Source organism: Ailuropoda melanoleuca, chromosome 13, assembly GCF_002007445.2.
Source record: "Ailuropoda melanoleuca isolate Jingjing chromosome 13, ASM200744v2, whole genome shotgun sequence".
Lineage (NCBI taxonomy): Eukaryota > Metazoa > Chordata > Mammalia > Carnivora > Ursidae > Ailuropoda > Ailuropoda melanoleuca.
This window is the reverse complement of record NC_048230.1, coordinates 24,423,119-24,447,870: the sequence shown is the minus strand read 5'-3', so window position 1 is coordinate 24,447,870 and position 24,752 is coordinate 24,423,119. Positions and strand designations below refer to the sequence as shown.

The 24,752-nt window shown below is 50.7% G+C and overlaps 1 protein-coding gene and 2 non-coding genes across 10 annotated transcripts; 2 read left to right on the top strand and 1 right to left on the bottom strand.

Moving 5' to 3' along the window:
* On the top strand, window positions 1-24,411 carry MED24 (mediator complex subunit 24). 8 transcript variants are annotated; one of them, XM_011237370.3, is made up of 27 exons: window positions 1-81; window positions 462-627; window positions 716-798; window positions 10,112-10,150; window positions 10,499-10,572; window positions 10,926-11,158; window positions 11,304-11,360; window positions 13,031-13,142; window positions 13,297-13,447; window positions 13,735-13,848; window positions 14,395-14,442; window positions 14,853-14,935; window positions 15,223-15,309; window positions 15,759-15,870; window positions 16,354-16,496; window positions 17,194-17,231; window positions 17,673-17,755; window positions 18,084-18,262; window positions 18,379-18,478; window positions 18,795-18,970; window positions 20,830-21,094; window positions 21,403-21,584; window positions 21,769-21,859; window positions 22,183-22,282; window positions 23,178-23,258; window positions 23,556-23,704; window positions 23,884-24,411. In XM_011237370.3, exons 2-27 carry the CDS (start codon window positions 498-500, stop codon window positions 23,998-24,000), a joined length of 3,027 nt encoding a protein of 1,008 aa, XP_011235672.2. In that variant the 5' UTR covers window positions 1-81; window positions 462-497; the 3' UTR covers window positions 24,001-24,411. The 8 variants fall into 8 exon arrangements, with proteins under 8 accessions (XP_011235672.2, XP_019665601.2, XP_019665608.2 ...); XM_019810042.2 differs by having other exon boundaries at window positions 18,084-18,295; XM_019810043.2 differs by having other exon boundaries at window positions 33-81; window positions 356-627; window positions 18,084-18,295.
* TRNAK-CUU lies at window positions 1,904-1,976 on the bottom strand. Its single transcript has one exon. It is a non-coding gene; the product is annotated as a tRNA-Lys (tRNA).
* LOC117795857 lies at window positions 17,490-17,593 on the top strand. Its single transcript, XR_004620009.1, has one exon. It is a non-coding gene; the product is annotated as a small nucleolar RNA SNORD124 (small nucleolar RNA).
* Window positions 24,412-24,752: the final 341 nt, after the last annotated feature.

Genomic DNA, 24,752 nt, shown 5'->3' with positions numbered 1-24,752 from the left:
TGTTACTCCCAGCCAATAGAAGTTAAGCTCTTTGATAAGTGTCAAGATGGCGATACCTAGGATCTAGAACTAGCTTGTACGGTAGGCTTAAAATTGGGGAGGTGGTGGATGAAAAGGAAACAGAGAATTACAGTTTCAAGGTTGGGGAAGGTGGAGGAAATGGAGAAAAAAATTCTGGATTTGGGGTGGTAGGGGCTGAGGGACGCGGCCAGAGCTGAGGGCTTAATTAGGCAATCGGAATAGGCTTAACCCCTTGCCACCCTCTCCAGTTGAAGGGAGGATGATTCAGGAGGAAGGAACCTGACAGAATCCCTTCCTTGTCCTCTTCCCCATTTTTTTCTTTCTACTTCCTCAGCCCCCCGTAAATTTTCCTATATCCGTTTCATTCAACTCGGCCCTCCTCTGTTCTTTCCTTCAGAATCTCCTCTCCCCTTTTCTTAGCTTAGTTTTTTCCACCTCAGAGCTGACCGCCACCGGCCCCTTCTCAGAGTGAAATCATGAAGGTAGTGAACTTGAAGCAAGCCATTTTGCAAGCCTGGAAGGAGCGATGGAGTGACTACCAGTGGGCAATCAACATGAAGAAATTCTTTCCCAAAGGAGCCACCTGGGACATTCTCAACCTAGCAGGTCTTGAGTGAGGAAGGAAGGAAGGATGGGAGGGCTAAACCCAGAAAAGTTGTAACCACTCAGTCTTCCTTTGTTATTCCCCTTGCAGAAGCACTCCTGGAGCAAGCCATGATTGGACCTTCCCCCAATCCTCTCATCCTGTCCTACCTGAAGTATGCCATTAGTTCCCAGGTAAACTGCCCCACCTATTCCAGAGAGTGAGGATTTGAAGGTAAAAGACTTGGAGTACAGTTGTCAGCTCACACTTGCTAGGTGAATTTGTTTGAACACAACACTTCTCTGAGCCTCAGTTTTCTTGTGAAAATAATAATACTTCATTGGTTGTGATGAATGTTACATTAACTTAGTCTATCAATAAATATTCATGAATGTGTCAGATAGTGGTGTAGACCCCGGGGATATAGCTGTGAGAAAGACCTGATCCCAGCACACAAGGAATTTAGTGGGTAATAACAGATATGAAAATAAGCAGTCGGTCACAGGATGGGTTTATGATGTAGGTTAAGACAGTACTAGGGGAGTACATGAGAGAGGCACGTAATTCAGTCTTGAGCAATCAGGGAAGGCTTTCTGGAGAAAGTGATGTTTAAACCAAGACCTTATTGTTAACAGGAGTTAGCCAGGCAAATTGGTGAGAGGGTACAAAGCAGAAAGAAAAGCATATGTAAAGGCTGGGAGGCAAAAATCACATGTTGTTTAGGAACTGAAAATAATTTGTACGGCTAGAGCAGTAGTTTTGGTCTCAGGATACTTTTATGCTCTTAAAAACTATTGAGACTCCCACAAAGCTTTTGTTTATATGTGTTACATCTATCCATATTTACCATTTTAGAAACGAAAACTGAGAAATTTAAAAAATATTTATGAACTTATTTATTTAACAGTAACAAAAAGTAAAGTCTATTAAAGCCTGTTATATTACATGTTAATATAAATAACATTTTAATGAAAACCATATTTTCCAAAACAAAAAAGCTAGTGAGGAAAGTGGCATTGTTTTACGTTTTTGCAAATCTCTTTAATGCTTTAATAGAAGACAGCTGAATTCTCTTATCTGCTTCTGCACTCACTTGTTGCAGTAGGCTATTTTGGTTGAAGTGTGTGAAGAAAATCTGTCCTCACACATCAGGTTTTTAGTTTGAAAAGGGCCGAGAATGTTAATAAGCTTTTCAGGTAACTGGATATTCATTGACACACATATTCAACAGGTGATTGGAACTACATCAATGAACTTAAAAAAATTAATTGGTTAATTAATTTTTTTAAGTAAGCTCTACACCCAACGTGGGGCTTGAACTCACGACCCTGAGATCAAGAGTCACATGCTCTACCGACTGAGCCAGCCAGGCTCCCCTCAATGAACTTCTTATACTCTGTTACATTAAAATCCATTGGTCTCTCTCTTGCACTTGAACAGATCTTTTACTCATGCATGATTTTATAATATCATGAATTGGTCATGTGGAAAATATCTGTTACTGAGTTACACGGATATTCCAATTGTTGACACATTTAATTATATGATTCACATGTCATGGAGCCTCTGGGACATTCCACATACTGTTGTGGGAGAATGAGAGTAGAAAAGGCAAATAACATCTTAGCAGTATTGAAAAAAGAGTTTTAACCTCACAGACACCAGGGGTTCCTGGACCATATTTCGAGAACTGCTGGGCTAGCACTTCAAAAAGGAGACTGGTTTAGAGAGAGATAGGGAGGCCTGTGGGTGATGCTAGAGTTTGGACTTTATCCTAGGGTGACGAGTAATCGTTTAAAGAGTTTTAAGTGGAGGAATGGTGTGGTAGGATTTATGTGTGTGTGTATAGATATTTAACATGCAATAAAATGTAGAGATCTTAAGATAATTTCAGTGAGTTTTAGCAGTTGTATATACCCATGTCACTCACATTCAAAATAAGATACAGAACATTTCTATTCTCCCAGAAAGTTCTCTTGTGCCCCTTTCTAGCCCATCCTCCTATAACCACTAAATGTTTTCTGTCACTGGAGATTAGTCTTGACTATATTTGGATTTCATAGAAATGGAATCATATAGCAAACACTGTATACTCTGTCTTCTTTTGTTTAACATAAATGTTTTTGAGGCACGTCTGGGTGGTGCAGTTGGTTAAGCATCCGACTCTTGGTGTTGACTAGGTCATGGTCTCAGGGTCGTGGGATGGAGCCCCGTGTCGGGCTCTGGGCTCAGTGCAGAGTCTGCTTGGGACTCTCTCTCCCTCTGCCCCTCCCTGCTGTGCTCTCATTCTCTCTCTCTCAAATAAATAAATAGGTCTTTAAAAAAATAAATGGTTTTCAGATTTATCTATGTGGTTGTGTATGTCATCAGTTCATTCTCTTTACATCGCTGAGTAGTATCCCTCAAGTGGCATGTAGTTCTTGTACTTCCTCTTTCCTCTTGGCTTATGTCCGCTTCCCATGTGAGCACATATTCATCTACTTTGTTCTTTTTAACTGCTGCATAATGTTCCATATGTACTGTCATGTAGGTTTTTAGTTTTTTATTGTTATACTCATTGTTTTAGTTGACTTTTTTTTTTGAAGATTTTATTTATTTATTTGAGAGAGAGAGCACAATCGGGGAGGGGCAGAGGGACCAGCAGATTCCCGCTGAGTGGGTAGCCCAACGTGGGATTCAATCCCAGGACCCTGAGATCATGACCTGACCCAAAGTCAGACGTTTAACTGACCGAGCCACCCAGGCGCCCCTCATTGAATGTTCTTATACTTGCTTGTCTGCACTTCTGGGAATGTTTCCCTAGTATAGATACCTAGAAGTGGAATTGCTAATTTAAAGAATTCCCACATATTTGGGGCGCCTGGGTGGCTCAGTCAGTTAAGCATCTGACTCGATTTTGGCCCAGGTCATGATCTCAAGGTTGGGAGATCGTGCCTGAAATCAGGCTCCACACTGGGCGTGGAGCCTGCTTAAGATTCTCTCTCCTTGTCCTTCTGCCCCTTCCCCTTCCTCTCTAAAAAAACTATAAAGAAAGAATTCCCACATACTCAATTGCAATACATCCTGCGAATTGCCCTCCAGAAAGGATGCTATTAGTTTACACCCCCCTCCATGGTGTTTGACAATGTTTCCCAACACCTTTTGAATGCTGGATAGAATTTTTTAAAATTCCTTTCCAGAAGGCAAAAAATTATATCACATTATAATTTGTACTTCTATAACTGTGATCTTGAGCATTTTTTTAAATGTTTATTTGTTCTCTGTATATCTTCTGGGAATTGCTTACGCGTATCATTTGCCCGTTTTTCCTTTTTTTTTTTTTTTAAAGATTTTATTTATTTATTCAACAGAGATAGAGACAGCTAGCGAAAGAGGGAACACAAGCAGGGGGAGTGGGAGAGGAAGAAGCAGGCTCATAGCGGAGGAGCCTGATATGGGGCTCGATCCCACAACACTGGGACCACGCCCTGAGCAGAAGGCAGACGCTTAACCGCTGTGCCACCCAGGCGCCCCTCTTTTTTTTTTTTTTATTGTAAAAGCTTTATTGAGATATAAATCACATACTATACAATTTACCCATTTCAAGTATACATTTTACTGAATTGTAGTATTTTCAGAGTTGTGCAACCACTACCACAGTCAACCGAGAACATTTTCATCACCCCAAGAAAAATTCTTACTGATTTTTAAGTGTCTTAATATAATTGATCTTGTAATCCTTATCTGTTATTTATATTTGAAATGTTTGGTCACTTTTTTTTAACTTTTTGATTTTCTTTTCTTTTTTTTAAAAAAAAATTTTATTTGTTTGAGAGAGAGAGAGCATGCACAAGCAGGGGGAGTGGCAGGCAGAGGGAGAGGGAAAGCAGGCTCCCCGCTGATCAAGGAGTCCGACTAGGGGCTGGATCCCAGGACCCTGGGGTTATGACCCGAGCGGAAGGCAGATGCTTAACCCACTGAGCCACCCAGGCACCCCGGGTGTTATTTCTTAGCATGCAGATATTTTTTAATGTTTTTGTTGTCAGATTTAACCATTTTTTCCTATATGGCTTTTGTCTTGCTTAAGGGCTTCCCTGCTCCATGGATCAAAATATGTTCTCCAATTTCTGCCAACACTTCACTTTTATTTTTTGCATTTATTTTGCTTCATCCATTTAGAATTTATTGCGGTGTGAGGAAGAGATCCAAATTTATTTATTTTTTCCAAATAGATGGACAGTTGCCTCAGCTGCCTTTATTGAATAGGCCATTCATCTGTGTCCTAAATTCTCTTACAGACAAAGGTCTATTTCTTGGTATTTTAGTTTAGTTCATTGATACATTTGTCTCTACTTACACTAGTGCTTTACTGTTTTATTACTTTACTTTTATAGTATATTTGGTGTCTGGTTAGGCAAGTCTTCCCTTAGTTGTTTTATTTTTCAAAAATTTCTTGGCTGTTTTCAGGTGTTTTCTTTTCCAAATTTTAGAATCAACTTGTCAGATTCTTTTTAAAAATCCAATTGTATTTTGATGGAGATTTCCTTGACTTTGTGCATTTGGGGAATTTGTGGATTAATTTTAGAAAGATCACTCTGGTGGTAGTTTGAGGAATGAGTTGGAGGCTGGTAAGACAGAAGGCATATATATATTTTTAAAGTTGATTTATTTATTTATTTATTTAAGTAATCTGCACACCCATCGTGGGGCTCAAGCTCATGACCCTGAGATGAAGAGTCACATGCTTTTCTACTGAGCCAGCTTCTCACCCCAGGCTTTTTTTTTTTTTTTTTTTTGCCAAGGATCAGATAATAAATACTTTCCATTTTCCAGGCCATGTGGTCTCTGTCACCATGTTATTCTGTCATTATAGTTTGAAAGCAGATACAGATAGTATATAAGTAAATGGACATGCCTGTGTTCTGATGAAACTTGATTATTAAACAAAAAAAGATTTTATTTGTTTGAGAGATTGAAAGTGAGCAAGAGAGAGGGAGACAAGGAGCAGGGGGAGGGGCAGAGGGAGAGGGAGAAGCAGATTCCTTACTAAGCAGGGAGCCTGCTAAGCAGGGAGCCCAATATGGGGCTTGATCCCAGGACCAGGATCATGACCTGAGCTGAAGGCAGATGCTTAACTGACTGAGCCACCCAGGTGCCCCCTGATGAAACTTTTTTTTTTTTTTAAAGATTTTATTTATTTATTCGACAGAGAGAGAGACAGCTAGGGAGAGAGGGAACACAAGCAGGGGGAGTGGGAGAGGAAGAAGCAGGCTCATTGCAGAGGAGCCTGATGTGGGGCTAGATCCCATAACACCGGGATCACGCCCTGAGCTGAAGGCAGACGCTTAACCGCTGTGCCACCCAGGTGCCCCCCCCCCCCGATGAAACTTTATTTACAAAAAAGGTGATGGGTCCAATTTGGCTTGTGAGCCATGGTTTTCCAACCCCTGATTTAGGCTGTTGCAGTGATTCAGGTAAGAGACGATATTAGCATAAGCATGGGAAGTGGCAGCAGAGAAGAAGATGAATTCCAGAACTGTTCAGGAGGTGGCAAATGTGAGGGTTTGGTGGTTACCAGGATGAGGGGCATGGGCTAGAGAAAGTAATCATGGCTGATGGGATGATAAGGAGACAGTGGGAGAAGGGTAGGGCTGTTGTTAACAGTTGGAGTGCAGCTGAGGGGTGGAGAGGACATTGATTTCGGCCATTTTTTTTTCTTTTAAGATTTATTTATTTATTTGAGAGAGAGAGCAAGCATGGTGGGGAGCGGCAGAGGGAGAGGGAAAGAGAGTTCCAAGGTGACTCCATGCCAAGCGTGGAGCCTGACGCAGGGCTCCATCTCATGACCCTGAGATCATGACCTGAGCCAAAAGCAAGAGTCTGACACTCAACCAACAGCACCACCCAGGTGCCCCTGGCCTTTTTTTTAGAGTGAGAGCTAGAGCACTCGCAGGGGGAGGGCCAGAAGGAGGAGAGAGAGAATCTCAAGCAGACTCCCAGCTGAGCACAGAGCCCAATGTGGGCCCGATCCCACGACCATGAGATCATGACCTTAGCTGAAATCAGGGGTTGGATGCTCGACCAACTGAGCCACCCAGGCGCCCCGGAGTTTGGCCTTGTTAAGTAAGGTGCCTGTGTGAGCTATCAAAGAGAAGACACTGGATAGGCAGTTGAACATATGTGTCCGAACTTAGAAGAAGAGGTGTAGACTGGTGCTGTTGATTTCGGAGTTGTCGACTGCGGATGGTAATGGAAGCTGTTGGCATGGATGAGAGTGTCTGGAGAGGGTGGAGAGTGAGCAAAAGAAATGACCCAAGCCAAATCCCCCAGGAGCCAATCACATGTAGGGAACACACGTATGAAAAGGATTCCTCATAAGAGCGTGAAAAGAAGAGGTCAGTGAGGCGGGAAGAGGAGCAAGAGAGAGTGGTATCGAGAGCAGCCGGGGGAGGAGAGGACGGAAGAATGAGGAAGCGTTTCCTGGTGTTGGGTGCTGCTGAGAGGTCCGTGAGATGGGAACTGAGAAGTATCCGTAGGGTTTAACAAGCAGTTTGTTGATGAGCTTACCCAGGAGATTCCTGCATTGGTAAGGATACAAGTGATTGGAGTGGGTTGAATTGTGAACGGAAGGTGGGGAGGTAGAGACAACGAGTGCACAGAAGGCATGTCTGTGAGAGCAAGAGAGAGAGCGTGGTGGTTAATTGGAAATGGGGGGGGGTCTGCGGGAAGTTCTCTTAAAGATAGAAGATCTCGAGATGTGTAAACACTGATGGGAAGGCAAGGGGGAGAGCAAGGCTGAAGTAACAGAGGGAGAGAACTAAATGTATATGCAGGAGCTTCTGTGCTTGCAAAGTGCTATGCAAAATTAGTCACTGCTTCTCCCTTCAGAGTCAAGAGGCTCTTCGGTCCAGTGCTTGCACATAGAGGGCACTTAGGAGAGTCGGGGGTGTTGCATATCAAGGGAGAGGAGAGGAGAGAGCAGCCACAGGTCAGTCTGGGCTAGCCAGGTGTGCAGTGGGCCACATAGAGGGGCTCCAGCCTCAGGAGCTGGTGGTAGCTTAGAACTCCTGTGTTGATAGATATATTAAGAGTGAAATAGGTTAAATCCTGCCGTGAAAAACAGTTCAAACGGTTTGCCATGTGGAAAGTATTTTTAGGTCTCAAGAGTAGCAGTGCTTTATTGATACTGTTAGCAAAAACTTACTGGACGGAATTCTGAATTTGGAGATCAGAAATACATTAGAACATACAGCATCCCTCAGAACAGACAGAATTGGGGTGGGGGGTTCTGTTCTGGTAGTTTGGGGTCAGTTTCAGTGGGAGCATCCAGCTCCCCCTTCAGGTTGGTATCCAGCAAGGTTCAGCTCTCTCCAAGCTCTTGCTATGGGGACATCAGTTATAAATAAACAAACACTCGCCTGGAACGTTATGGTCATCCTGCCCAGGCAGGCTCCCAACTTTCTGATCACCATCAGACACCAGCTATGGCTTCACAGAACATCTTGCTGAGCATGGCGCTAAACACTAATTGTGTATTTAAGTCCTCTGTGTGTTTTGCTCTTGTTTATTCAAGAATACTAGTTAAAGGTGTCTGAACAGAGAGCACTCTGTTCACATGATGGAGAAATTATACACAGAAGACATTGCCATGCGTGTAAAATTCACCCTGACTTCGCTTTCTCCTGAAATCTTTGGAAATCTTTGTTCCTCTAAGGAAGACAACCCACGAGGCTGGTGATTATCCTGACAGTTTCTATCATTGTATTCTACTTTTTTATTTTGGTGTATTTTGCCACTGATGCTGAGTATATAAATGTAACTACTTTCTGAGGTATTATTCATATTTTATCAGCATGCTGTATTTATTTTTTTAAAAATATGACAACTCAAGAGACTTTCCATAGGTTTTAATTTCATTTAGGACACCTTAGTTATTTCTTTTGAACTACATCTCCAATCTTATGGTGGTGATGAATATGTTTTACTAATAGAGATTTATTTTTAAAGTTCAATTTTTTCAGAATGCTAGTTCCGAGAATTCATCAATCCAAAGCAGTAAAGACTTACCGAGGACCTACTATGTGCTAGGCCCAGGCTAGGTTCTAGAGAAATAGATATAAATTCACCACTGTTTCTTTTCCCAGGGAGCTCACAGTTCAGGTAGGATTTCCCTTAGTCAAATAAGCTTGAAAAGTATTGCTACTCTGTCTCCATTTATCTTAGAGGTTTTCATTGTACACATGCATATTATGATTTAGAGATACCCTAGAGTAAAGAAAACTCTATATTTATTCTGTGGTTTCTCAAATTCATATCACACAGAAGCTGTGTGTGTGTGTGTGTAAAATTTCTTAACATCTTGGGGCATCTTTGGAATAACATCATGCAATAGAAGTTGCTACAATAACAGAAATGCTCTGTGTCTGTGCTGTCCGATACAGTAGCCACTAGCCACATGTAGCTGTTGAGCACCGGCGGTGTGGCTAGTCTGACGAAGGAACTGAATTTTAAATTTTATTTAATTTAAATTTAAACAGCCACATGGGGCTAATGGCTTCCCTATCGAACAGTGCAACCTTGGAAGCTACTTTGAGAAATGCTGATCCAGGGTGTGTCTTTCCTTACTCATTCTACAGACATTCTCAGCAAGTTCGCGGTGGTCACCGAGTAAAAGCATCCTTGTCCTCAAGGAGCTCCTAGCTTGACGGGGGCAACAGGCACCCACTGTATTGTGATGGGTATAAGGCGATTACTTGGAGCACATGGGGAAGAATTTTGGCTTTGGGTGGGAGGTTGGGGTTGATCAGAGAAGGTGTCCTGGAGAAGTCCTAGAGAGTAAGTCCTAGAGAATCAGTGAGAGTGTATAATGAAATTCCCTACCTATTTCTTTCTTTTTTTTTTTTTTAAAGATTTTATTTATTTACTTGACAGAGAGACAGCCAGCTAGAAAGGGAACACAAGCAGGGGGAGTGGGAGAGGAAGAAGCAGGCTCCCAGTGGAGGAGCCCGATATGGTCCTCGATCCCATAACACCGGGATCACACCCTGAGCCGAAGGCAGACGCTTAACGACTGTGCCACCCAGGCGCCCCTTCCTACCTATTTCAAGGGGCAGCTGCTCCCTGTTCATTGCAGGGAATGTTTGTTCGTCTCCATTTCTTGTCCAAATAAAAGTACCCTTTATAGACCTTGTAGGAGTAAAACAACATAACCTTATTCCTGTCCGTCCGTCTGCCGAGTAGCAGTATTTGAACCTTGAATATGGTGGACAGTGAGTGGCATGTGAACATGGAACTCGGCACCTTTGAATGCCCACCCTCATCTTCTCAGTGGGCGTGTGCTGATGATGTCATTTTGGGTGATTCTGATAGGAGCAGGAATGGGGACAATGCCTCTCTTTTAATGGGCTGAGGAAGGCCTCTTGAAAGGGTTGAGGTTTTTGGAGAGCTGCAAAAACTTTAAGTGTCAGTTTTCGATCCTGTCAGCTGTGCGACACTAGTCTGAACTCTGTCTTTCTTCTTTCCCTCCAGATGGTGTCCTACTCCTCTGTCCTCACAGCAATCAGTAAGGTATGACCATAGCTACTCACGAGCTAGGTGGAGGGCAGGGGGGCAGAGAGTTGGTAGTTACAGATGGGACCCCACCTCCTTGCCTGCTCTGATCCTGCGAACTCTGAGGCTGGACAGGCAGCACGTGATGCCTCTAGCTGGCATTGCTGCATTCCGTTGGAGGGAGGGGGATCCCGGGAAGTAGGGGCTGGCAGTGAGGAGCCAGTTTCCAACGTTGAAAGAATGCCGAGTCTGAAACCTGAGGTTGGAGGAAAGATGAGCAGGTGTCCTGACTACGCCATCGGCCTCATGTGGGAGACCAGAGGTCGACTGGGATGTTCCGTAGCTTTGTCACTGTTCTTTCCACAGTTTGATGACTTTTCCCGGGACTTGTGTGTCCAGGCTTTGCTGGACATCATGGACATGTTTTGTGACCGACTGAGGTAATGGCGGGGCTCCTAACCTGGCAGCATTATCTTAGCATAAGGGAGAAGCTCCTAGCCCACAGACTGACACCAGCTCAGTGGGTTCCTGCGCTTCTTCCCACTTGCTCATCTGCACCCACCCACCCCCATCCTTTTCTCCTTGGTCCCCTAGGACAAAAGGCCTTTTCTCTTTGGAGTGGCTTTTTTGAAATCTTGTCCGGTGGAAGCCGATCGGGCTGTCTTCCCTAGGACTTTGCTAGCTTCCCAGCTCTCTTCCCTAGTAGGGGCGTGCCAGGCACTCTGGGGAACGTTGGTGTGGGTCATATTTCAGCCTTTGGAGCCAAGACAGATTTTGCATCCTTTCCCGGTAGCTGTCACGGCAAAGCCGAGGAGTGCATCGGGCTGTGCCGGGCCCTTCTCAGCGCCCTCCACTGGCTACTGCGCTGTACTGCAGCCTCTGCAGAGCGGCTGCGGGAGGGGCTGGAGGCCGGCACTCCAGCTGCTGGGGAGAAGCAGCTTGCCATGTGCCTGCTGCGCCTCGAGAAGACCCTCAGCAGCACCAAGAACCGGGCCCTGCTCCACATCGCCAAACTAGAGGAGGCCTGTATGTCCCCCTGGTTCCCCTGAGCCCCACCTGCCACTGTTCCCATAGTCGGTTCTTTAATTGAGAGGGGAGAGGCAGGATGCCATCCCACTTCTTTCCAGGAGGATCTGAAATCATCCCACTTCCTTTTTTTTCTCCCCATAAGCATTGCATACATCCCAGGGACTTGGGCAGGGTGGCACCCGAGCCAATCAACCAACAGGTATTTACTGAGCATTATTGTATGCCCAGCACTGTGCCAGGTGCTGGGGGAGGGGGGTGGGGGGCTACAAAAGGAGCATGTGGCAGGGTCCCTGCTCTCAACAAGCATACATGCTAGTGGGGAGCAAGACCAGTATGTAATATACATGGAAGAAATTAGAGGACGAGAGAAGTACACCACCCATCCTTGTGTTTGTCTCCACACTCCTCATCTGAAAGCACATGACTCCTGTGTTTGAGTGTTGCCTAACACGTCCCTTTAAACATGGTACCTGTCTGCTGTCAGGCCTGTTGGATCATGCATCCCTTGACTCAAGTGCAGATGTGAAATATTGGAACCCTCCAGAGCCTGAGAGGAGACAGATCACCCGGTGGGAGGGGAGACTCTGGTGTTTCTGGACGTGGGGCCCAAGGCCACAGTCTTGTAGTGGCTTGAGACTGCCTAAGGATCTCTTATTCTGTGGTAACAAGAATGCTAGAATGGGTCACATCCAGGTCTTCAGGACCTGTTTGGAGAATTTATTATTAGGATTAGTATATTAGTTACTTCCCAAAGTATGTTTTTTTTTTTTTATAAAGATTTTATTTATTTATTCGACAGAGATAGAGACAGCCAGGGAGAGAGGGAACACAAGCGGGGAGTGGGAGAGGAAGAAGCAGGCTCATAGCAGAGGAGCCCGATGTGGGGCTCGATCCCATAACACCGGGATCACGCCCTGAGCTGAAGGCAGACGCTTAACCGCTGTGCCACCCAGGCGCCCCCCCAAAGTATGTTTTATTGCCTGTCAAAAGTCCAGAGAAATGACCCGTCTGTAAAAATGGGCTATGTTGACAGCATCTTTACTTATCTCAAGCCCCTGACAAATGTTTAGTGGCTTGAAAAGTAAATGGATATTTAACTTAATTTTAATGGATCTCAGGTCTTGTCTTTTTGTTTCTTCCCCATGGCACATGGAGGTTAACGGGCTAGTTGGTGCCAGTATTCATCATTTGACCCTCTGGAGTTGTAACTAGGATAAGTGACTCATAATTAAGTGCACAATAATGCAGTATAAACCATAGGTTCAAGCATTTAGGAGGAGAGGTCAGTGGGTTGGACCAGTTGGGTGAGTTGTCGAAGGATCTGGGCTTGAACAAAGGCTTGAGGAGAGTGAGTTTGAAAGGTGGAGATGAATGAGCCAAGTGGGGGCGCCTGTGGAGGGGGTGGGCGGTGAGAGCAGAGGCCTCGGCAGGGCGAGGCAGGGGTGAGCCCAGGAGGCTGGTTAGGAATCTAGCTTGACAGCCGTAAAGACTGGTGGCCACTTGCAAGGCTGACCACTCCTGATGCGATTTGTGGCCGCCTCCCCATTCCCGCCACTGGACTCCACCCTGCTGTGCCTCTGTCTGCCACTGCCTGTGTTGGGTTGCACCTGGGCTCTGAAATCGGCTACGTGCATCCCCTAGAAGGCAGGTCTGTGGGGATAGTTTCTAGGGCCTTCACTGTTAGTGCTCACCCCCCTTATAGAAACAGTGCATGCTGCCCTCAGGCCCCTGGCCTCCATGTCATCCTCAGGGGAAGCCTTCATATGTGGTTTTGAGGGCCCAGGGGGAGCCAAAGCTGAGGAGCTCAGGGCCAGTGTCTTCCTCTCCTCTGTTTCCCATTGTGTGTCTGCATTTCCTCTTCTCCACCAGCCTCCTGGACTGCCATTGAGCATTCTCTCTTGAAGCTTGGGGAGACCCTGGCCAGTCTCAGCAACCCCCAGCTCCGGAGCCAGGCTGAGCAGTGTGGCACGCTCATCAGGAGGTACAGGGCTCTCAGGCTGAGGGGGCTGGTGGAAGAGAGGATAGGCTCTGCGTGTGGCTGGGGAGTTGTGGCCCCTGGCCTCCGCCCCTCTGCTCTCACCTGCCCTCCACTTCCTGGCGCCCCACACTGTGCCCTGCGTGTCTGTTCCCTGCAGCATCCCCACAATGCTGGCTGTGCACTCGGAGCAGCTGCACAAGACCGGCTACCCCACAGTCCACGCGGTGGTCCTGCTCGAGGGCACCATGAACCTGACAGGCGAGACACAGCCCCTGGTGGAGCAGTTGATGATGGTGAAGCGCATGCAGGTGGGGGCCCAGAGCGGCTGCTCTGCCCACATGGCGGCCTGGCCACGTGGGGTAGTGGGAGGATTCTTCTGGTACTTCTTGGGAGAAAGGGGGATTCTCCTGATTCGCAGTGGAAAGTGGATCCCTGTCATGCAGGGTGGTGCCATTTCACATGTCCCTGCTTCTCACCTGTCCTGCACCGTCTCTGAGCTCGCCCGGCCGCCCCCGCCTTCCCCCCACCCTGGGACCTTCAAAAGATGCAGGGGGATGGGCACCCTCTTAGGCTTCACTCTCCGATCATCCCACAGCATATTCCCACCCCACTTTTTGTCCTGGAGATCTGGAAAGCTTGCTTCGTGGGGCTTATCGAGTCTCCCGAGGGTACGGAGGAGCTCAAGTGGACAGCTTTCACCTTCCTCAAGGTACCCGGGACATGGGAGCAACAGAGCACCCAGTCTAGCAATGGTTCTCAAGAAAAGCAGCGACACCCAGGATCTTTGTCCCGCATTTCTCCCCACCGGCATCGTCCGCAGCCTGCCAGGTCCCCCAGCGCAAGTTCCCATCGAGTCTTTTCTCTGAAAGTCCCAGGGCTATATTTAGCCGACTTGGCAGGCGCCTGCCATCTCTTAGCACACAGGTGCCGTTTAGCTCAGTCATCAGCCAGATTGGCGCAGGGCAGTTATGGGAGCCGGGGAAGTGGCCCTGGTCCTCGAATCAGGGTTCCTTTGGCTTATGGCTCCTTGTGGAGCCAGCAGAAGTGAGGGATCCCTGTGTCCTGTAGGCATCAGGCACTGGACACTCGGATGCCTGCCAGCTTTCTAATTTGGCCCTGAGAGTGCTTTTGTTTCCAGGGTGGGAGGGTTCCTGTCTCTCTGCTCGGAGCAGGGAGATGGAGGGGATGCCTTCAGTTCTGGGTGAAAGAGAGAAGAAATTGATCTTCCTGTTTCTCCTCTTGCCTCACTTTCTAGATCCCACAGGTTCTGGTGAAGTTAAAGAAATACTGTCATGGGGACAAGGTAATTTGGAGAGATGACATTGGGGGAGTGCATGGGAGTTGGCGAATCCTTGTTTCCACAGGGGCGAGGGAGACAGGGGCAGGGGAAGGGTCAGCCTTGCGTCCTTGCACCTGGGTGCAGGCTGGAAATGTGAGCGCACCTGAACATCCGCGTGCGTCCACGCTTGCACACCTGTTCTCTGGATAGAGGCGGCTAGGCCACGCAGGACGCGAGGTGGCCCAAGGTGACCAGGGCCCGTGTAGAGCACCAGTCCTCTACACTCCTCCCCGTCATGTCCCTGGAAGCCAGTGGTGGGTGTGAGTGGCTCGTCGGGGTTTATATCCGGTGGGGTGTCCTTGTGAGCCGGCGTCACAAGCTATGGGAGGAGTGGAGGGCCTAGAAGCCAGAGGGCAGCTCCTGGTTCTTTGTAGGATTTCACCGAGGACGTCAGCTGTGCTTTCGAGTTCCTGCTGAAGCTCACACCCTTGCTGGACAAAGCTGACCAGCGCTGCAAGTACGAACTGCCCCTCTCGCCCTCGCTCTACTGGAAGGTGTTCTGGGCTCTTGCCCTGCTCTTCCGTGCTAGACAGACTTCGGGGGCCTGTCACCTGGTTCGTTCCCCTTGGCAGGGGCAGGAGGCAGCAGCCCTGTCGTTGCCGAGTGCCCAAGCCCGTCTACCATCCCTCAGGCACTCAAAACATTCTTCGTCCTGAAGGAGGGACCAGGCAGGGGCCTATTGTTCCCATCCCCCAATAATCCCTGCCGTGTGCCCAGGCCCCTCATTATCTTTTTCCCTCACAGCTGTGACTGTACAAAATTCCTACTCCAAGAATGTAGCAAGCAGGGGCTTCTGTCCGAAGCCAGTGTGACCAACCTCATGGCCAAGCGGTAAGCGTGAGCTCCCTTGGGCTGGCCGAGGGGCCGCTTGCCCTCCTTCCCTCGTGTCTGGTCTGGACCGCTGGGTGCCTTCTCCCCCCCCCCCCGCCCCCCCATCCAGGTGCCTGGGGCCAAGCCTGGGGTTATCAGGAACCGCAGACACCAGGGTTCTGCACCCTTAGGTGCTGCACTTGAATTCCCACCCTCCTTTGTGAGCCAAGTAAAAATGCTAAATCTTCCTTTAATCTCAAGTGAACTTTCAAAATCGAGGTAACGATCAGTGAGAAACTGGAGCAATAGCGACCGTGGCTGTGCTTTCATAAATGTCACCCCAACCCCAGAGGTTCTCCTGCGCTCCCCACCTTCACTGGGCCTCTGCTTCTGAGGCTGGACTAGGGAGCACGGCAGGAACTAATCTCTGTTTCTTTTCCCTTCTCTTGGCCAACGGCTTCTGGCCACAGCTCAGCGGACCGGGAGCACGCCCCGCAGCTGAAATCAGGAGAAAATGCCAACATCCAGCCCAACCCTGGGCTGATCCTTCGGGCGGAGCCCACTGTCACAAACATCCTCAAGGTGAGCGTGCCCTTCCCTTGCCTCCAGCGCCATCTCTTCCTCTTCTCCACTTTTGCCTGAACTTCCAGGTAAATAAACCGAGGCCGTAGAGCTCTGTCTTCTGGCTCTTATAGGTAGTTCCTTTGGAAGTAGAGAAACAGGCAAGGCAGGGAAGCTGCCATTGAAAACTCACAGTTGTTGAGCATTACTTGGAAGGCAGGCACTGAGGTAGGGCCTTTCACCTGCTCCCACAGAAGCAGGGGAGAGTCTCACGCCCCTCCCCCCCAACTGCCATGATCGCAGTTTAGTTGAGAGGGATGGATCAGAGAGCAAGGATAGATTTTGGGAATGTTTTTCCAGATGAGAGTCAGAAAAATATAGATTACATTGTAGGTTGTGGTATGCCATTTAATGGGGACATGCGGAAAGGGAAGCTGCAGTTAGGCTGTATCTGGGGGGGTCTTCAGTTGTTCTTCAGGACTTGATTTCCTGTTGTGTTCCCAGACGATGGATGCAGACCACTCCAAGTCCCCAGAGGGCCTGCTAGGAGTCCTGGGCCACATGCTGTCCGGAAAGAGTCTGGATCTGCTGCTGGCTGCTGCTGCTGCCACTGGGAAGCTTAAATCCTTTGCCCGGAAATTCATCAAGTAAGGAAGGCTGAGCCCCTGTCCAGGGCCAGGGAGGCAGGTCTGAAGGAGGAGGTAGCAGAATAGGGGCAAGGCACTGGGGTCTGGGTCTCCCTGGAGACACCCAGGGCAAGCCAGAGCATCCCAGTTGGAGAAGCTGGGGGAAGGGTCAGGTCTCTGGATGTCCAGCGCTCATGAAGTGGAGCTGTTTGATGAGATGAGAGGCATTGAATGGTGGATGTGGGGGGATTTGGGTTCGTCCAGTTGTCAATAAGGGGCTCTCAAACACTGTTGACTTTTTTGGTTGACCTGGAACCTGATATATAGAACTTTGTTCCATCCAGTGAGGCATTCTCTGGGCCTTGGAAATCTTTTTCTTTTTTTTTTAAGATTTTATTTATTTATTTGTCAGAGAGAGAGAGCTCAAGCAGGGGGAGCAGCAGGCAGAGGGAGAAGCAGGCGTCCCACTGAGCAAGGAGCCTGATGTGGGACTTGATCCGAGGATCCTGAGATCACGACCCAAGCCAAAGGCAGACGCTTTCCAGGCGTCCCTGTCTTGGAAATCTTTTAAAAATAGAAAGCATTGTCTTCTGTGTAGCGGTGGTGTTCATTTTAAGTTTAACCCCTAATTCAGACTCTAGTGACTGCCTTTCTGGACAAGTGTAGCCCCCTGACCCCTTGCCCTGCTTGCTGTGACCTGTCTCCATTCCTCCCCCAGTCTGAATGAATTCACGACACACGGCAATGAAGAACTCGGTGAGTCAGCTCTGTGCACCAGTAGACCCAGCACTGCAGGCAGGGTGGTGGAGGGAGAGAACAGGGGAGGGCAGAGGGCCTGTTGCTTCTCCTGGGGAGGCTGTTTTCTCCCCTGAGCAATGACTGACTGAAGCTTTTGGGGAGCCTTGAAAGAGGGGAATGCTAGGAAAAGGATTCTTCCAAAGCCACCTCTGTCTCTTACCCTCGCCCTTTATGGTTTGGTTGGGTACTGGGAAGAAGGAGGGTATGAGGAGTCTTTGATCCCACGGAAGGAATGATGTTCCAACTGAGACTCAAGAAAAGGATTCTGAGCCTTAGAGCTTTGAAGGAGCCACTTGGTCACTGACCTTCCTTGAGGCAAATCCTGATCCCCTCCCGATTCAGAGCAAGGGCTCTGGGCCCTGTTCGGGGCCGTGGGGTCAGCCTCCTTGTTTTCCGTAGCCAAAGCAGCCTCCGTTCGCGCCTTGCTCTTCGACATCTCCTTTCTCATGTTGTGCCACGTGGCCCAGACCTATGGCTCAGAGGTGAGTGAGAGGAGAGCAGTCAGGATTAGGGGCACCAGCATTAGGGGCGGGGAGAAGGGGAAAGAAATGACCAGTGGTCTCCTAAGCCAGTTAGTTCTGCTAGTTGCAGAACGCATGTGCCCCCACCCCTGGCCAGTGCATAGATGCCCCCTGGGTCATATCCGAATCCTTCAGTGCCACATCCACACTCACCACTAGGTGGCAGCATAGCCCCCGTTTTTCTCCCTTTGACCACTTTGTCTTTAGTCTTCAGGCTGGAAAGCAGAAGCAGTGGGGTGGGAAACTGAGGCACAGGGCACTGGCTGCTGACACTCCCTTCCTTTCCTAGGTGATTCTGTCTGAGTCAAGCACAGGAGCACAGGTGCCCTTCTTTGAGACGTGGATGCAGACTTGCATGCCCGAGGAGGGCAAAATCCTGAACCCTGACCACCCCTGCTTCTGGCCTGACTCCACCAAAGTGGAGTCCTTGGTGGCCTTGCTCAACAACTCCTCGGAGATGAAGCTGGTGTCAGTGGCCGTGTGTCCGCTCCAAGGGTGGCGGTGGGGGCAGACCAAGACCCTCTGTCTCAGCCCATCCCACACTGCCCCCTGGTGATTTTTCTCCTACCCCCACCCCCTCGTAGGCAGATGAAGTGGCATGAAGCCTGTCTCAGCATTTCAGCGGCCATCTTGGAGATCCTCAATGCCTGGGAGAATGGGGTCCTGGCCTTCGAGTCCATCCAGGTAGCCCACTTTTCCAGCAGCCTTCTCTCTTCCCTGAAACACAGAGCCAATGTTTGATAGCTAATTACGCTTTCTAAGAATGAGAAGACCCTTAAATCCAGGAGCTCAGGCTCGGTTGTTGATCTTCCTTGTGATCATAGGCTTAGCCACTCCCTGCCACCCAGGTGACTTTGGGCAAAGCATATTTGCGGTGGAAAGAGGTATGGGATGTGGTCCAGGATGCCACCTGCTAAACTTAGCTGCCCACGGAGGCCGGGAAAGTGATGGGCGGGGAGGGGGAGATAGTAGCCTCAGTCACCCTTTCCCCTCCCCCCAGAAAATCACAGATAACATCAAGGGGAAGGTGTGCAGTCTGGCGGTGTGTGCGGTGGCTTGGCTTGTGGCCCATGTGCGGATGCTGGGGCTGGATGAGCGTGAGAAGTCCCTGCAGATGATCCGCCAGCTGGCTGGGCCGCTGTATAGTGAGAACACTCTGCAGTTCTACAATGAGAGGTCAGTAACCCACCCCCTCCCTTCTGGAACGCTGTCGGCCTGTTGTGAGGAGGCAGCGCCTCCAGTAACCAGTATCCCCCTCTTCTCTTAACATTTCCCAGACATGCTGCTCGCTCACTCACTCACATTCTTATTTACGTGTTCACACACTGACTCAGCAACATGGAGTGTCTGTTCTGTGCCAGGAATGTTTAGGACCCAGCACCTGCTGTGTCCCAGAAACACAGACCCCGAATTGCTCTGATGCCTGTCTTCAAAGAGCTCAAGTTCTGGAGGACTAGCTCACCAGAAGAGCAGAGTGGCTGTCTTAGCTGTGGCACGGTCTAGGCACGGAGCCCATCCGTAGAACTCTGAACCTTGGGCCTTCCCACCCTCGTCATCCTCCCACCTGCCTCTCTCTCTCTCGGGACATTTTGCTGCCTTGGTTTTTCAGAGACTTGGAGGACCTCCCTGGCGACTTCTGTGTTGAGTTCACTGGTGTCGGTTCATTCCCCGCATCCACTAACTTTCTTTTTTAAATTGTGGTAAAAAAGACATAGCATTTACTGTCTTAACTGTTTCTAAGCATATAGCTCAGCGGTGTGAGGTATTCCTATGGTTGTGGAACAGATCTCCAGAACCTTTTCATCTTGTAAATCTGAGGCTTCGTACCCATTAAGTAACAACTCACCCCTTTTTCCCTCCCTTAACTTCTGGTAACCACCATTCTACTTTCTGTTTCTATGAATTTGACTACTTTAGGTAGCCCGCATAAGTGGAACCCTACAGCGTTTGTCTCTGTGCCTGGCGTGTTTCACTCAGCGTGATGTTCCCAAGGTTCATCCATGGCCTAGCCTGTGTTGGAATTCCCTTCAGAATCATATTCCATTGTGTGCTGCCATTTTTTGTTTATCCGGTCATCGGTTGATGGGCACTTGGGTAGTTTCTGCCTCTTGGGTGCTGTGAACAGCACTGCTAGGCAGTGAGCATGCACGACCAGTGAGCTGGGAGAGAAGGCTCCCCAGCGAGGTTCGCTAGAGGGCCGAAGTGGGAACATTGTCCCAAGACGTGGTCGGATAGGGTCTGTGAGGTTGTGACCTTTTTCCTCGCCTCCTTCTCTCTTCTTCCCTCACGTCCTTCCGCCCACAAGTACCGGAGGGTTTGCTCTGACAGAATCCATGCTTAGCACCCTGACTCCTCCCTGGGTGAGGAATGGTGGGAGTCTGCAGGTGGACAGAGCGACACTGAAAGTCTCCGCGGCTTTCCCAGAGCCACCCAGCATGCCAGGAACAGTGAGCACTCACACCCGGGTCTGAGTGCTAACTCAGTCAAACACTGTTCGGGAGAAAATTCCTGGATATACGCTTCTGTTTGCCCAGCTACCAAAGGCCGGGAAGAGTTTTGTGGGGCAGCCCTTGGGCCCCTGTCCTGGAAGTAACAGTTTACTTTGGGAGGAGGCCAGGGCTGGGCGGGGACCCCCCACCCCCAGCACTCAGCCCAGAGGGAAGTGATTATATTTATTTACATCCAGGGATTGGCAGGGCTAGGTCTGGGGGATGGGGGAAGTTGGAGACAGAGAGAAAAATATGAATATATCGCTGGAATAACCTGGGGCGGGAGGGGAGCAAACTGCTTCCCCCCCTGCCCCCCCTCCTGGCCTTAGGCTTTGTGCCCAACAGGTGAGCAGCCTGCCAGAAGCAGGACTGGTGGGGTCAGGTCTGCTAGGGGGTTGTGACTTCCTCTTGTGTCCTCCCTCAGCCTAGAATGGGGTTAATTCCCCAGGAAGATTTCCGTAACCCAAGTCCTGGGAAAAGTCTGGCCTGGATGTTTGCTCCACTCTTGCCTGAACCTGAACGTCAGGTGCTCTCCCCGTCCCCCAGGGTGGTGATCATGAGCTCGATCCTGGAGCACATGTGCGCTGACGTGCTGCAGCAGACAGCCACCCAGATCAAGTTCCCGTCCACGGGCGTGGACACCATGCCCTACTGGAACCTGCTGCCCCCCAAGCGACCCATCAAGGAGGTGCTGACGGACATGTTTGCCAAGGTGCTGGAGAAGGGATGGGTGGACAGCCGCTCCATCCACATCTTCGACACCTTGCTGCACATGGGCGGCGTCTACTGGTTCTGCAACAACCTGATAAAGGTACCTGGGGTGCGTTGGTGGGGGCAGACCCCCACCCAGACCTAGGCTGGGGGAGCAGGTGTCCTCAGACTCAGGGAGACAGCAGAGAAAAGACCAGGTAGGACCAAAGTCCTGCACGCAGCCTGGTCAGCAGGGCTTGGTCTTGGGGTCCCTGGGCTCTGGGGGGAGCCACCTCTTCAGGGAGCGGTGGCCAGACGCTGATGCCGAGTGAGGGATGGAACCGCACCTGGGGCTGCCCCATGTGCCCACCCAGGGAACCCCGTGTTGGGAGCCCACAGCCCCTAAATGTGCCTGCGCTGCGCACACAGGAGCTGTTGAAGGAGACGCGGAAGGAGCACACACAGCGGGCGGTGGAGCTGCTCTACTCCATCTTCTGTCTGGACATGCAGCAAGTGACTTTGGTCCTGCTGGGCCACATCCTGCCGGGGCTGCTCACCGATTCCTCCAAGTGGCACAGCCTCATGGACCCCCCCGGCACCGCTCTTGCCAAGTAGGGTTCTCTCAGAGCCTCGGGTCCCCACAGTGCGGTGCCGGGTGCCGCTCGCTGACCGAGGGCCGCGCAGGGAGGCCGGGCTGTGGGGGAAGCCCTGTCAGCTGGGGCCCAGTCAGCGTCGGCCCAGAACCTTCTCCGGGGCCTTCTGAATTTACCCTCTTTTCCTGGAACCCTTTGCCAGGCTAGCCGTCTGGTGTGCCCTGAGTTCCTATTCCTCCCATAAGGGACAGGCGTCTTCCCGCCAAAAGAAGAGACACCGTGAAGACATCGAGGTAGGGGTGCCCTCCGTTCACTTGTTCTTGTGCTCAGCAGGCATTTACTGAGCCTTTTGGGCAAAGAGGCACCTTCCCAGGCACAGGCCATGGCTCTGGGCGGCTGTGTCACGGCTCCGCTGGCCCAGCGTCTGCAGGGTGACTGTGCGAGGGGGTCTCTCACGGGCTGTGGGAGGCTGAGGGAAGCTGGCCGCGCGGGGATGCCGGCAGAGGCGTGTGGGGAGCCGACTCTGCCTCACTCCTGTGTGAACTCCAGCGTTCTTCCCTGGTAACCGGAAATTCGGGGGCCCGGGGTGGGTAACAGTGACCCTCTCGTCCTCCAGGATTACATCAGTCTCTTCCCCTTGGATGACATGCAGCCCTCAAAGCTGATGCGACTGCTAAGCTCCAACGAGGAGGACGCCAACATCCTCTCAAGTCCCAGTGAGCGTGCAGAGTGGGCTGGGCGGTTCCTCCTTCCCTGGGAACTCACTCCTGCCTGGGAAAGCTGCTCGGCGTAGAACCTAGCCACCGCCGGCAGCTTTGCTGGTCAGAGGGCGTGTGGTGGGAGTTTGTCCCGTTCTGCCTCCCACTGCTGCTCTGTTTTCTGCCTGCGGAGAGACCAGAGAGGTTGCTGGGGATCCCTCTCAAAAGACAAGCTCTTCTGTCCAGACCCCAGCCCATCCCCGGACACACCACTGTCCCTTCCCTACCCTTTACTCACCACAAGTGAGTTCACTACCTTGGGCACAGTCTGTGCCATTGACTCACTAGCTCTGGCCTTCCTGCCCCTGAATCAGGCCCCGAGGCCTGGGCTGCTGCTGCTCCCCACTCTTCCTGCCTGAAGAGCACCCCTCCCCCTCAGGCTCCTCTTGATGTTATTACCTCTCCCTGCCAAGGGCTTCTTCTATGGCATTTAATTTTTCCTGTTTCCAGAAATTTCTTTTGAGTCTAGAAGTTTCTCTAAGGCCTTTTAGGCATTAGGGCACCAACTGTGCAGTTGAATAGAGGAAAGATGCTACGTCTGCCACCCGTAAACCTTACGACCTTGGGCTGGTTACTCAGCAAATCTGAGTCTCAGTTTCTTTGTCTGTGAAGTGAGGGTGTGAGGCTTATGTGGCCTGATCTGTGTGTAGCCTGCAGATTGGCACCTGGCAGTGCTCACCAAATGTTCTCTCTTACCTCCCTGAGATCTCTGTATTCAGGGACCCTCTGTGACTCTGGATCCAGGACCTTCCTGGGCAGCCCTCAATGCTTGATGGGTGAGGGCGTCCCCTGGGCAGGGGGGTTTTGAGGGTAGGGGGCCTTTGCCTCAGGTTCCATCTGCTTGGCCCCACAGCTGACCGCTCCATGAGCAGCTCCCTGTCAGCCTCCCAGCTGCACACAGTTAACATGAGAGACCCGCTGAACCGAGTCCTGGGTGAGTCCTCCCACTGCCCTCCAGCCAGGGTGGGGGGGTGGGGGGCGCTGAGGCCTTGCCTGTTAGTGTCCCCATCTCGCTTCTCCAGCCGCTGGCCCTCCTGTCGCCCCAGGTCCCCATTCAGTCCCTCTCCCCGCTGGCTCACTTTCCTTTCACACTTCGTCTTTTTGACACCCCCCTCCTTGGGGGGCACTCTGAGCACTAATTTCTTTTTGCTTTTCGATGCCACCACCTCCCAGCCTAACGGCTTCTCAGACCCTTCTCTTGGGAGTGCTCATTGTCCCCCGTTCCGCACAGCCAACCTGTTCCTGCTCATTTCCTCCATCCTGGGCTCGCGGACCGCCGGCCCGCACACGCAGTTTGTGCAGTGGTTCATGGAGGAGTGTGTGGACTGTCTGGAGCAGGGCAGCCGAGGCAGCATCCTGCAGTTCATGCCCTTTACCACCGTGAGTGCTTCACCCCCGGGCGCGGCAGTCCCCACTTCTCGCTCAGGTGGGGGCAGCCAGTCTTAGCAGAGCCTGGGGTTCAGGGACAGCCCTCAGAGTAGGAGGGCCTCCTTCCTCCCGGGATGTGGCAGCCACCACCCGGCAGCCCCAGCGAGCAGCTGTCTGTCTGTCTGTGGCAGGTGTCAGAACTGGTGAAGGTGTCAGCCATGTCCAGCCCCAAGGTGGTTCTGGCCATCACGGACCTCAGCCTGTCCCTGGGCCGCCAGGTGGCTGCCAAGGCCATTGCTGCGCTCTGACAGGCTTGGAGTGGCCGCAGGGGCCATCTGGGGGACCGCAGCCCCAGGCGCCTCCGAAGGGAACAGTGAGGAAAGATGAGACATCATTGCTCATATCCACGTGATGTAAGAGCCCTATGTCATTTCCAGATCATTCCCCTATCCTGACATCTGACCTCTAAGACGTCTCCCAGTTTCTTTCATAATTTCCTCTGCCCTCTGCCAGCACCTAAAGAGTGTGCGCGGCCTGGCTCGTAGCCCAGGGCCCTCCGCACGGGCCCTCGCGCCCCACAGCGCTGCCTTGCCCGCCTCCCCCTCCAGCAGTAGATGTACCTCTGGGAACTTTGCAGGTGCGGAGTGTGTATGTTTGTATTTTTGTAACACGTGAGGGAAGTTCCCCTCAGCTCATTTGTAAATAAAGATCTTTGTGGGTCCCCGTGAGTCCAAGTGGTGTCAGTGCCCGAGTCCCTCGGAGGCAGGGAACGGCATGTTCTCCTTGGAATCCCATGTGCGGTGGCCCGGGAAGGGCTCAGTCCTGTGCCGAGGAGGGCCGGGCTCAGGTTCCTGTGTTTGTCCACCCAGCAGGGGCAGGGCTTCCCTTCCTCAGCCTCGCGCTGGGCGATAAGGAGTCAACGCGCCGCCTACCCCCACAGCCCAGAGCAGACTTAACTCAGAGAAGGGAGAGGTTTTGGCTAAAGGCCCCGCTGGTGCTGGGGTAGGGTATCCTGTCCTTCCGATGCTCTCCCACTAGACCCAACCCCACCCAGCAACTG

Bases quoted from the DNA above. Each gene is read 5' to 3' on its own strand.
- MED24 (XM_019810042.2), top strand. From the start codon at position 498: ATGAAGGTAGTGAACTTGAAGCAAGCCATTTTGCAAGCCTGGAAGGAG. The intron at 13,143-13,296 runs GTACAGGGCTCT...TGTTCCCTGCAG, and splicing joins TGTGGCACGCTCATCAGGAG to CATCCCCACAATGCTGGCTG. The intron at 21,095-21,402 runs GTACCTGGGGTG...CTGCGCACACAG, and splicing joins TCTGCAACAACCTGATAAAG to GAGCTGTTGAAGGAGACGCG.